This window comes from Haliaeetus albicilla, chromosome 4 (genome assembly GCF_947461875.1).
Source record: "Haliaeetus albicilla chromosome 4, bHalAlb1.1, whole genome shotgun sequence".
Classification (NCBI taxonomy): Eukaryota; Metazoa; Chordata; class Aves; order Accipitriformes; family Accipitridae; genus Haliaeetus; species Haliaeetus albicilla.
The window spans coordinates 49,673,154-49,685,947 of record NC_091486.1 but is presented as its reverse complement, the minus strand read 5'-3'; the positions used below and the strand labels follow the sequence as shown (position 1 = coordinate 49,685,947).

The 12,794-nt window shown below is 44.7% G+C and overlaps 1 protein-coding gene across 5 annotated transcripts in view; it reads left to right on the top strand.

Annotated features, from left to right (window-relative positions):
- The first annotated feature begins 2,402 nt into the window (after window positions 1-2,402).
- The window catches only part of TMEM201 (transmembrane protein 201), a 32,169-nt gene continuing 21,777 nt past the window's right edge, over window positions 2,403-12,794 (top strand). For 2 of the 5 annotated variants that reach the window (XM_069782573.1, XM_069782571.1), the window contains exons 1-3: window positions 4,104-4,283; window positions 10,723-10,843; window positions 11,483-11,677. In XM_069782573.1, the coding sequence (XP_069638674.1) occupies window positions 4,177-4,283; window positions 10,723-10,843; window positions 11,483-11,677 (423 nt within the window). In that variant the 5' untranslated portion in view covers window positions 4,104-4,176. The other 3 variants (XM_069782574.1, XM_069782572.1, XM_069782575.1) reach the window with 3 other exon arrangements.

Below are 12,794 nucleotides of genomic sequence, written 5' to 3'. Positions count from 1 at the left end.
GAGAGAGTAAGATAGATCCCGAACACTAGAGACTATAAATGCAGTTCTGGATTCTGCTTTACAATATGATATTCAGGGATATGTCCCTCTTGATTTCATGTCCTTGTAGAGCAGTGCTTCTGATGGGAATGAGTTACTACATTATCTCATGGACATGTCACTGAAGTTAACGCCAAAAGAATCCACAGCCTATGTAAATAGTTTCTTTATGTCATTACTTGATTCCTTCTTCTTACTGAAGGAAATAAGGGTCTACCAGCTTAATGCAGCCTGTTGAAACAGTTCTCACGTTTCATGTAGATACGGTATCTGCCTTCCCCTTCAAAGACACAGTATCAAAGAGGTAGTCTTCAACAGTAGTCATGATAAAGTTCTTACCTTTCAGTTGTAAATTAAATATCCTGCATACTTGAGATTAGTCCTTTCATAAGTATTAGAATATGCTTTTAATTTTAGTAGTCTCTTTACCACTTGTATTGCAGCAGTACCTTGCGATTACAGTATTGTATATGAATAGTTACTAATAGTGCAGGATAAAATATTTTAGAACTCAGATGGGTAGATTTGTGTTTTGCTTTGGCCATACTATGCTCTCCTATTCATTAGTGTCATTTGCTTTGGCAGCTGAGACAAACACTACAGCATTTGAGCCCAGCTTCAGTCTTCCCTGCTGTTGAACTGAACAATGAGCTTCTCATGATTTGAGCAGGTGTTGAGTTCTCGAGCGTAAACAAGTGTTTGCGGACATCTTTGACTTCAAGGAGCATATACAGCGGAGGTGGTGTTTGGACTTGGAAGGATCATGCAAAGCATTAAGAAACAGCCTAGTAGTGAGTAGGGCTGTCTTTTGTAAGATCAAGTTTTCAGGCTAGTATTTTCTTGCAGAAATATGATGGGTTGATCACTGGATTCAAACCTTCACGTTTGTTCTCATTAGAACCTAGCTGATGACTGGTACTTGAGGTCATATTTGACATCAGTGTGATGGAGGAGCATAGTGCAAAGAGGGTAGAATGCGTGTATACCTCATTATGAGGCAAAACTGCAAAAATAACTGATTTCTATTATGTCTTACTGAAAAGAACATATCACGTTACCCCTAAGCTAAAATAGGAAACAGTTGAGTAACTAAAAACTGGCATGGCTTTTTTTATGGAGACGATGAGCAGCAAAAGCTGTAGTCTCTTTATAGGAGTCAAAACTGTCATACAGTGCTGTTTCTATTTTTGAGAACTAGGACACTTGTGCTGCTACTTCGAAACATTTTCTGAGAGTTGCTTTCTTAAATTAGTATTCCTCTGTACTTACAGTACACTCGCTCACTTTAAAAAATGTTAGTCAAATGTGTAGACTGCTGGTATCTTTTGAGAATGAGGGAACTCAAAACCCTTTTGAGGATTTTGGGACTTTGCAAGAGAGAAAGCAAGAGAGTGAACAAATTTTTGTTCTGCTTAAATCTGGTGGAAAATCAGGAATTCTTCTGGATTTTTGTTTTTGTTCTTTAAGCTTTGGTACCAACCCTGGCAGAACTAGTTTCAATTTGATAGGGCGTTTATAAGCTATATTGGGAGCTAATAGAATTTCTGAATTAGTAGAATTTACTCTTTTTTTTCCTTCCTTTCTCTACTAGAATTTTTAAAATTCACAAACCCTTGATTCCTTAATCCTGTAAAGAGTTAACATTTTTAGGTGATGCTCTGTGAGCAATCCTATTGATGTCACTAAGTATGGAATAAGCCTATTACCAGAGGGAAGAATTTGAAGTAGTTTTTTCCAGAGGGATATCTGAATTTAAAAATAACCAGCCTTTCTCTGCTTGTGAAAGACAAACTGAAAGCATTTTTCACTGTTCATTTCACTTCTTCAGCTTCCACAGAAAGTCAATTTCATGGAAGGTAGGTAAATTTGTTACTGGTTAGAATTTCCTGGGCAGTTTCCCTCCAGGTTTAGACTTCATTACTAGACCCTTTGTAGCTTAATTATTAATAAGGTGATGAAGTATCTGAAGTGACCACAAAGTTTCCATTAACCTTACCAGGACAGAGTCTGTTCCCGTTCATACGTTAACAGTTAAATTGAAATTACAAACACCCTGTTGCTACAATAGCATGAACTACTCATGAGGGTTAACTTAGCTTTGGAAGCATTTCTTAGGCGTTTGAAGATGCCTCAAGTCCTTACACTGTAAGACTTGCTGCCTCCCTGTAGGAATCCGCAGTTGCCTTGATATCCCTCAAAATTATCTGCATTTACTGATGGTTGTGATACGTGCTTGTATTGTGGTTGTCCCCCTCACCAGGATTTATAGTTGTTTGCACAAGTTCCTCATGAGCTCCTTTTAAGGAGAAAACTTTTGGTAAACAATGCATCTATGGCTGGACTGATACTCCAGATATAGTTGATAGGAAGGTAGGGACTTCTGTAGAAAAAATAGACAAGCTCTCAAGTACAGAAGTCCTAGAGGACTTGCAGAAGGGCTTGATGTGTCAAATGACTGGGTTGTTCTTCCTCCTTTCGCTGTTATTTGGTCTCATAAAACAATCCCTAAATAATTGAGCTAGACAATGGAAGGGAGATGGAGAAATTATGTCCCCCTTGCATTTATCAAGAGGAAATAGTCACTGTTACTCCATAGAATTAATTTCCATGGTTAAATCTGTGGAGATAGAAATGGAACAGTTAAGGCCCCAACCACAGTTAAGACAAGCTTAAAAGTACAGCTTACTTCCAGTACAAATACTTGTCTATGAAGAGCTTTTCCGTTTGTGGCTTCTTAAAAACATGGTGTTGACATAACTTGGTTCTCCTGAATTTTAAGCAGTTCTGTCTGTTGTGCTGAGAGGTTTTTTTGGTTTTAAGTAGGAAAACAGCTACGCAATTTGAGGCAGTGTCAGTCTTGTACTTAGGAGAGGTCTTACTTCTTAGGATCATGTAAAAGCAGGGCACGACTGTCAAACCACCAACTGCTTCCAGTTCTGTAAGAACAGTAAATCCCACCCATGCGTGCTGAGAGGGGCAGAGCATATAATGGGTGTTACTTTGCTTTCTAGGGGAGAGCTGAACAAGTCTGACTTGGAAACTACTCCCATCAGAGACCTGAGGGATTTCTGCAAACTTGTGGTTTTTATCAATCTGTGCAGAGAGAGGGGAAAGTCTAGAGCAGCAGTCTTCAGCTGCTGGCTCACAGGTAACAACAAACTGCCAACAAAGCCCTGTACTTTAATTCCTGCTCCGCTTGCCGTGCTACGGCCTTGGCTCAAGTGAGATGTTACTTGCAGCACATGGTTTACTGGGTGAAGTTGATCCGGGACTACAAAAGGGCGATCATCTGGGCTCTAAAATCAGGGGGGAGGGTACAGGAGTGTAATTGGAGGGGTCTTCCATGTTGCCCAGACAACTGGGTGGTTTGGTGGGAAAGTACATCCTGATAGAGAAGCGATGTTCTTGGAACCGTCTCTTCTAACCCTGCCCCTGTGTTGTTTCCCTAATTTTCTGGACGGCTATCCTTTTTCCTCAAAAATGTACGTTAAATTTAACGGCCCGTTCTCTGCCTTGTTGTAGGCTCCGTTGTTTCCTTTGTGCGAGTGGCCCTTGGGGGGGGATCCTCTGAGGTGGAGGCGTAGTTTTTAATAAAAAGCCATTCCCCAGGCCTGGGCCTGCAGCAGGGTACGTCCCCGGCTGCCGCAGCCACGCTTCACCGGGCCTTCTCGCTGCGGCAGGGCCGGAGCTGCTTTCGTAATACAGAGTCCCGCGTCTAAATTTAGGACAAGAAAGGGGGGGAGAAAAAAAAAATAAAAATGGTTGAACTCGGCGCCAGGCCAGGCACGACGGGCCTCCCCCCGTTCCCCCGCTCCCCGGAAGAAGGGCAGGGAGCCCGGCGGGCCGCCCCCGCCTCCGCGGCCACGATCTCGGCCTTTGCGGCGCTGACTCACGGCGCCGCCTCACGACTCCGGCCTTTCACGCCGCGCTCCCCGCGCCGTGACTCACGCCGCCCGCCCCCGCCGCGGCGGAGGGGCGGAGCGGCCCGGCGGCGGGGAGGAGAAGGGGGGGGTGGGGGGGTGGTGGTGGCGGCGGGGTGTGGAGAGGGGAGGGAGGGGGGGCGGCCGTTCCGCGTACAAAGCCCCGCCGCCCAGGTCACAGTGGCGGCGGCGGCGGCGGCCCGTGTGGGGGAGCGGCATGGAGGGAGCCGGGGCGCTGCTGGCCCGCTGCCCCGCCGGCGGGCTGGGCGTCACCGTCTGCGCCGCCGCCGCCGCCGGGCTGCTGCTCTACCGCATCGCGCGGAGGTAGGGGCCGGGCCGGGCCGGGTGGTGGTGGTGGTGGTGGCGGGGGATAATGGCGGCCCGGATGAGGGCCGCCCTGGCGGGAAGGCTCCGGGCCGAGCTCGCCGTCCCGCCCGGCGCCGCCGTGCGCTGTGGCAGAGGGAACGGTGGCTTCGGCGGGGTGTGGAGAGAGCAGGTAGGGCTGCCGGCGGCGGGGTCGGTTGGGTTTTTGTCCCGCTTGGGGAAGGAGGGGGGGGGTATCCATGAGGCGCGTGTTGAGGAAAGGATCCCCCCCGAATTGTCAGCGGCCACAGAAACTCGCAGGTAAATGGCTGGAGGCGGTTTTCCGTATCCCCTAGAATTGCCTCGTGTCTTTGTGTGCCAGCACTGAACGTCAAGGACTTGCCTGCTGTGGGAGCTGTGCTTAGGGAATCTAAAGCGTTCGTCTTCCCCCAGTCCCTAGTTCAGAGGCTGGCGTTGTTACTGGCGGTATTGCGGAGGCTGGTGAAGGCTCGGGGTTTTCCTCTTTTGTTTTCTGGCGTGTTTGAGGCAGGGAAAGAGAACGTTTTGCTGCTGGTGTTGGTTGATTTGGAGGTGAAAGCGGGATGGCAGGGGGAACAGTGGGAGGGTGCCGTAGAAATAACAGCGCTGTTAGTGCAGTGCTAAAACTTGGGGGGAAGATGACATAGAAGTTCAAGTTACTAGTCTGGTCAGTTGCACGGAACGTTTCTGACCTTAGAACAAATTTAAACAGACCAACTGAAAACAAGGTTTGAAAAGCATCAGGAGAGAAGTCAGGATACAGGTTTCACAAAAGCGGGAAAGCTTAACTTGACGGATTTTGGTCTAGCGTAGCTTGAAATGAATGTAGGAATATATGGAATAAGAGGCACTCCAGACTTCGTAACAGAACAGACTCAGGCAGTCTGCTCACCTATTGAGTGCTTCTCTTGGAGAAAAAGGCAGTCCCAAGGACTCGTTGTGCTAAGGTTAGTTTCAAGTTTACGCTTTGAAATAGAGGCATATTTCTACATCCCTAATAAAATCTTAGGGTTTGCTCTAAAGCATTTGCTGTTTATATAACCGTATAAATGGTCAGTGGTATATTAGCCCATATACAAGACTTGACATTTCTATGGCATATTTAGGGCAGCTAAGAAATACTAGTGGCCTAAAGCAATCCCCAGTGAAGCAGGCAGCATTTCTTTGACCCAGTTGAGGCTGATGTGTCTTTTGAGGGAAGAGATTGGATTTGTTTTGTTTAAGTTCATCAAAAGGTCTCTGGAATGGAAAGCATTTCTTCCCAAGTCCTTGAAAACTGCTGGTGAGCTGTAAGTATTTTCAGGAGGTGACCTTGATAATTCTTTGGGGCTACATATTAGTGTTTTCTCAATACTGTTCTGATATTACCTAATTTTGTACTTTGCATTAGTTAAATGAATCTTCCAAAGTCATCAAGGAGGACAGCTTTATAAGGGACCGATCCAAACGCAGACACGATGCTGCCTTTGCCTTTGGTGTTAATGTTGTGATATAGCCCTGCTTTGCTCCATTTTCAGCGTGAGTGCACTTACATAGCTAGCAAGATGCCTTTACCACCTCCTATAGAAAGGGAAATAAAATATATCAGAACAACCTAGTGGAAACTAGTTCTGGAATAACTGTCAACACGTGTAGAGTTACACTACTGTAACTGTGACAGTATCTAAGGCTGTGCTTTTTGTATCGGGGAGAAAGAAGATTTGATGTCCAGATACACACAGGAACTCCTTAAACCTTATGAGTTTGGGGCAGATAGGAAAACTCTGTTATCTTTCGTGGTCATTCTTCGAGATCACAGCTTGGCTACTTGTTTGTTACATAGTGTTGGAAGTCGGGTTGCTGAGTTCAGAACAGCAGCTGTAGCCACCTTTCCTTCATCTTCTGTGCCCCTCCTGATTGTTAGCTGCTGGCTTGTTGTCAGTACCAATATAGAGTACCCCATGGGACTCTTTGGGTCAGTGATGCCGGAGGCTGCTCCTTCTACAAGTAAAGTCAAGGTAAGCCATCACTCACTCTAAAAGAGGCCAGTAGGAACTTGGGAACTGCCGTGCAGCTAGTTCGTTTAGTTGAGAAGCCTGTCACAGATACCGAGAGGGCAAAAAGAGGCATCTTTTCTGGAGAATCCTGTCCTGATGACCAGTATTCTGCAGAATATTAGAAGTTGCTAAAGCTGCAGTTTCAAAGAAGACAGCCTTTGAGGGGGACAGCACAGGAGGTGGTTACGATTGTGGGTCTGTCTCCCTGCCTAGGTCTACTGGGCACCTTTTTCCCTGTTAAGAGGACACTAAGTCTGGCACTTGGGTAAGGATAGGCTGCATTATAACTTATGACACTGTACTAGAAATCCAGTCTTGTAGCTAAATCTTCAACCCTGTCTACAGCTGCTAGTTCTGAGTAAATGCATCTATGATATAGTTTTCCTGCTGGAAAATAGACAGCTGTGATGTGTTTTTCTGACATTGGAAAATGGGGTTTAGCATTGGGTCTGCACTGGCAGACGCCTTTATTGACAAGTGATGGGCATGGGCACAACTTGGAATTATGACAGCTCAGTGAGCTTCCCCCCGCCCCCCCCCCCCCCAGGAGCTTCCCTAATTGTGAGCTGAACACAAATACCAGGTTTGATGAGCTCCTCTTAACTCAGTCACGCTGACCATACTGTGCCATGGGCTTGGTCTATACCTTGGAGCTTTGGCAGCTTGGTTATGTCAAACTGCCATCAGATGTTGTTCTGATCAAAACTGATCTGTGCAAAAACACTCCTCTTCCTAGTGTGTTTTTTATTCAGATTTGCTGGCATAGCCATTTGTATAATAGCTTTGTAATCCAGTTGTGCCAGAACAAAGAGTGTTGCTTTAAATACTTTTAATGGAGAATGGTTTTTTCTTTTAATCCTTGACAGAGGATGAGGGTAACCCAGCAAAAATTGCACATCTACCTGTGGCCTCTTAAGAATATGGAAACCCAAAGATCTTCATCTCCTGACTTAGCAGTAAAGGAGGGGGGGAATAGATGTAAATAAAAATATTTAGAAATCCAATTTATTGTTATCAGGTAACTGATTTGACCTGCACTTATCAGGAAGACTGTTGTTCTGGCAGTCCATTAAAAGTGTGGACTCAGCATGACCTTAAATGTATGTATAAATGGGGAATAGTGGAGAGTGTTGGGAGTTGGAAGGAATGTAAGTTCCTTCTCTTGTTACATGAGAGACAAACTGTTTGCTAAACAATGTTTGTCAGTGGGTATACATGCAGTCTGATTTTTTTTGTTAGCAAAGTAAAGGAGTCTGATAGCCTCTCGCAAAGGAACGTTTTGTCGTGTTGTTTGAGCAGTATCAGACATTTAGGTGTTGATCTCATAACTGAGTTTACTCCCGGTGTGTCCCCCCAGTGTTGTCTTAAGCAAAGAGCTGTCTGCAGAACAATTTGTCCAAACCTGGGAATTTTTTCTAGCCTGTTTGGGTGCACAGGCTACATCTTGAGTTAGCACAGCAAGTCAGCTGTTAATGGAATCTCTCTGTGCAGTAAGTAATTCAATCACTTCTTGTTGCTCAGGTTTTATTTTGCAAGGTGGTTCTTTGTCCAGTGACGCTACTTCAAGTTAGTACAGTGTTAGATGATAAACTCCTTAGGGATGATTTGCCTAGTGTTTTGCAAGGGATTGAGCACATGGTAAATGCTTAGTTTTGCTCTGTCTGTCTCATAGCAGAATGTCTGACTTTAGAAGCAATGTGTGCTCTAGCTTATTACGTTCAGCTGCTGCCTGAATTCAGTCAAGGTATATATAGTTCCGAAGTAATTAAATCTGTATTTGAGAGTCTTTTCAAATGCAATACTTGTTTTTTGTTTTTTAAAGTCCTGCCCAGTTACTAGCAAATTAGTACCCTACCTACATGTTCTTGCCTGAAATGACCTTTCTTTTTTTTTCTTCTTCTTTTTGCATCCAGCAGGTTGAGAGCTTCTGATGTTTTTGCACCTATTTCTATGGCAACAGATTATAGGTTCACAAAAGGAAGGATTATTGCTTTTTATCCTAAATAATCCAGGATTTAGCAATTTCTTTTGCATACGTTGTGATAATGAAGGGCTGCTGTTTAACTCTTGGTAGCAATTCCTCAGCCTCGAGGGTGAGAAATGGAATCCTCTTTAGAAAAGGTGGAAAGGTCTCAAGTTTACTAAGGATTTGGTCTCTGATATTAGCAAGTTAGATAGGGTTTGGCATTGGTTCTTTTTTTTTTTTTTTTTTTTTTTTGCTTTGTAGCATGCATGCTTTACTAATTTTTTGGCCTGTGCTTTCCACTTCTGTGTTATCCTTGAAATTAGTGCTTCTACCTACTCTGTCATGTCATGGAAGTTAGAGACTGGTGGTAGGTAGAGGCTGAAGTGTGGCATGTCTTACTTCCATGGCTGCCAGAGGACGGTGCCACAGCGGCATGAAGGTGGGATTGTAGCACTTTCTACAGTACCTGGGACCTGTGCAATAACCTACATCAGAGGATAGAGTTTAGGTTTTGCTTGCTATTGGAGCCTATGCTCAAGGTGCAGTAAGATTTGTATTTTGGTGGTTAAGATGCTGAAGCCTATGTGTTATATTTTCATAGCTTTTACACCTATGATCGTGAGATGAAACTAATACCAACAGATGTTGCCGTCCATCCTTCATATGGCTGTTTTGACCTGTGGTTTGCTTGGCTTTTGGACAGTTGTAGCTCATGGATAACTTGGACTAGAGACCTAGATTTCTGTCTGGTTTAAACTTTTTTTTATTGCCTGTCAGTTTCAATGGTGGTATTTTTAACTCGGATCACTTACTGTTTTGAGTCCCCTTGGCAGTGAAGAAAGTTGAGCAGTGAATATTCATTTTAAGAGGGGTGTGGGTGGATGCATCTATTTTGAGATGAGAATCTGTCACCCTAGTAGCTCCAGCCATTTTCTTTCAGCATCTGGCAGGGAATCCTCTGCGCACTCTGGCTTTTTAGGCTTCTTTCTGGTGCTTCATTTCAAGCTTATCCTTGTCATTAATACTTAAAACGGGAGGCCCAAGCATCACTTGATGGTTTGATATTTTATGAACCAGGTTTCAAGACATGGTCTATGGAAATGGGAGTGGGGAAGAATCTTAACTGTAGGCATCCAGCTACAAAGATAATGGCTGAGAGAGAGCCCAGCTTAACTAAGGGGAGAGCCACCTGCCTGTTCGGTTGCAGGGTGCCAGACAACATTTCTGCACCATTCGGAAGATGTTTTGCTACAGAATATTGTAGCAGCAGAGAACATTTCGTAGAGCAGGAAGAAGAGCAAGTCGCTCTCAGCTGGTGAGCGTGTTGGCAACTCTTACTTGCTTTCCAGGCCCCCAGTGAGCCTCCCTGTTCAGTTGCTTTCACTGCTGCTTTAGAAGCTGTCCAGCGGGAGGCATGCTGGTTCCTTGGTGGAGTTAAGCAGCAAACAGGGCTGGTGGCAGCTGGGTCCATTTGTCTGCATAGCTGCCATAGCGAGTCCCTGCCTGGGCTTTGCCTGAACAGCTGCCCTCTCTTGGAGGTGTGATTGGGACTGGTTCTGAGAAACCCAGACAGCTGGGCTGTGTTGCCTTGACCTGCCAGGAAGCTTCCTCTTGGGTATTGCACAGAGTTTTGAGACAAATGCAGACCTTATTTAGCAGCCAGGCCACTGAAGTTCTTTGCTCAAACATCTGTCACAACCTGTTGCCATGGGGCCATGTCACAGCTGTTTCTCTTGTAGTGACCCGTTGTTTTAACAGGATTGTTTTAAAAAACAAGAGGCTCATGGATCCAGGTCATAAGTCTTTGTCTCTTCAGTTGCAGTGCATAAAAACTGGGGAAGGAATGTTGATTCCTCAGTTCCTTCTTATGTGTCTAAAGCTGTGAAGAAACAGCTATTTACAGTGCCTGAACCATGGGGTAGTTGTCCTTGTCCTTGAAAAATTTTGTAAAAAGCAGGACAGACAAAACTGTAACCATCGGCCCATTTCCTAGGTTTCTGAGTACCATCATATGCAATTCTTGTGGATCATAGCTTCTGTTTCTCAGAATCCTGTGTATTAAGCAGCAACTCTACTGCACTCTTTGCATATATTAACACTTCTGATTATGGAGAGGACTTGCACCGCCAAATATGCCTCTGGAAAACAGTGGGTTATTCACAAGGTGGTTATTAAAGTTCTGGCATGTCCATGGTACTAGCATGAAGAGATAAGAGCATCAGGCAGAATTTATTTCTACTTTGATAGTCCATCTTCTCATTGCTAAAAAGACTGCTCTGAGTCATACCGTTAAACATACTGAATGGCAAGACTGATTGTTATTCTAGCCTCCCTTGCATTTCCCTGTTTGAAAGCCATTGCTTTCCTCTACATCAGCTGAATTCAGTGTTTGTGCCTGACACGTTTCCTTTCCTAACAGAAAGAAGCCCACGCACGTGACAGTGAACTGCTGGTTCTGCAATCAGGACACGGTAGTGCCATATGGGAATCGCAACTGCTGGGATTGCCCCAACTGTGAGCAGTACAATGGGTTCCAAGAGGTACTGTAACAAATTGCTCGAACGGTGGCTGGGAAGGTACATGCCCTGTGGAGCAGTGCTTGCGGGAAAACCCTGCTCCTCATTTAAGGTGATACCCAGTGCAGATGACTATCGAGTGGTTTGACAGCTGGCAGCTCTGTGCTGAGCACCTGTGAACTCAGCAGCTGATCAATTGATCAAATTTGAGAAAGAATCCGTTGTACTGGGATGTGTTGACATGGGATGATAAAGACAAATTCTCCTCTCTTGCTTTAAAGAGCAAGAAGGCCCTTGACATTTTCACCAATACCTCTTAAGAATCTTTTTTTTAATATATGGAACAATTCTCTGGTTTTATATTTTGAAACACCTGAATTGCTATATTTAGGGTATTAAATAACAAAGCCTGTCTTAAGCCAAAATCCCCCACCACCAGCTGCTTGCAATAGGTGTACAGAACAGTGGAGGGGGAGAAGATTTGATGCATTTTGTCTCTTTTTTTTTTTTTTCCTTGTTTCTTTTGTTATATAGGTTAATGCATGGAGTGTAGAGCTCCTGACAGAGCTTAGGGAATCTTGTTATCAACAAGAGGATACCTAGCTTTGATTTTATGATCTCATGTTTGCTTTCCCTGCTGCTTCCCTTTTTGCTTCTTGTCAGAATGGAGACTACAACAAGCCCATCCCTGCTCAGTACATGGAACACCTTAACCATGTTGTGTCGGGTGGTACAACTTTCTGTGATCCTACCAAACCGCAACAGTGGGTGAGCAGCCAAATTCTGCTTTGCAAGAAATGCAACAACCATCAAACCACAAAGATCAAACAGCTGGCTTCATTCTCACCAAGGGAGGAGGTAAGTGTTGGTTAGGGACTGGCATCACAGGAGAATGTTTGTCCAAGGCATTCCCATGCATATATCTGTTATTCCTGCTCTGTTTAATTCCATGCTGCAGCCTAGTAAGCAGGAGAGAGAGGAATTTTTCAGTGTGCTGTGGAATGTTGCTCCAATAATCTTCAGAAGCACTACGTGGCACTCTGGTGCAGAGAAGGTTACTAATTAGTGTTGCAAACTTGCCTAATCATACTCCAAAGCCAGAATGTAATGACCTGTTCTGGATGGACACTTGAAGTTGAAGCCTGAGCCCAAAACCAAACGTGCACATTGCTGAGTTCAGTTTACAACTTCAGTACTTAACCATTGAGCCAGCCGAGCTTACAGGATCTGGTAGGCACAACAGCCCAGTAGTCACCTTGAAGCCTTAATAGAATTTGTTTTTCCTGAGGCCTTGGCTGTGCTGCTCTGCTTTTACTAGCAAAGTGGGAGAGGAATCCTGTGCAGCCACATCATCTCCCTGGTTAGGCATTTTGTGCCTACAAGGGCAAAGGGATTTTACAGTTAGAGACGCAGGATTTCCTGCTGAGTAACTTCTTGGCCTTCCCATTGCTTAGTATGTACGGAGGATAGGATAGTGGAGTTTCTCCTTCACAGTTTTATTGCTCTCCAAATTTTCATGCAGAGAATTTAGTTTAGCTCCTTAGCTTTCAACCATGGTCAAGCCTTGGGGTTATAAGACTGTGCTATAGTGGGATGTGTTTATCCTCTGGGCTGCCTAATCCAGTCTGCTTTGTGTAATTGTAATGAGTTTAATCAGGATGACTCCTGAGGAAGAGATCTAAATTTGATCATCCTCAATGAGAACAACTTCATCTGATTCCCTTTTCTCAGCTTTATTTCTAGTCCCCACCTCTTGCCAGACTTATCCACTTGCTCAAGTAACAGCAGCCTTTGGCCCCTTTTTAGGCATTCAGTGAACTGCGGTGTCTCTGCCAGCTAAGAAACATGGGACTGTGTTATCCAACATGGTTAGATATGTGTGTCAGTGACAGCAGTGGCCTGTCTTAGCATTGCTGGCCTGTCCAGTAAGGAATGAGCTTGCTGCTACTAGTCTCTCCCATGTGATTCCCTCTCA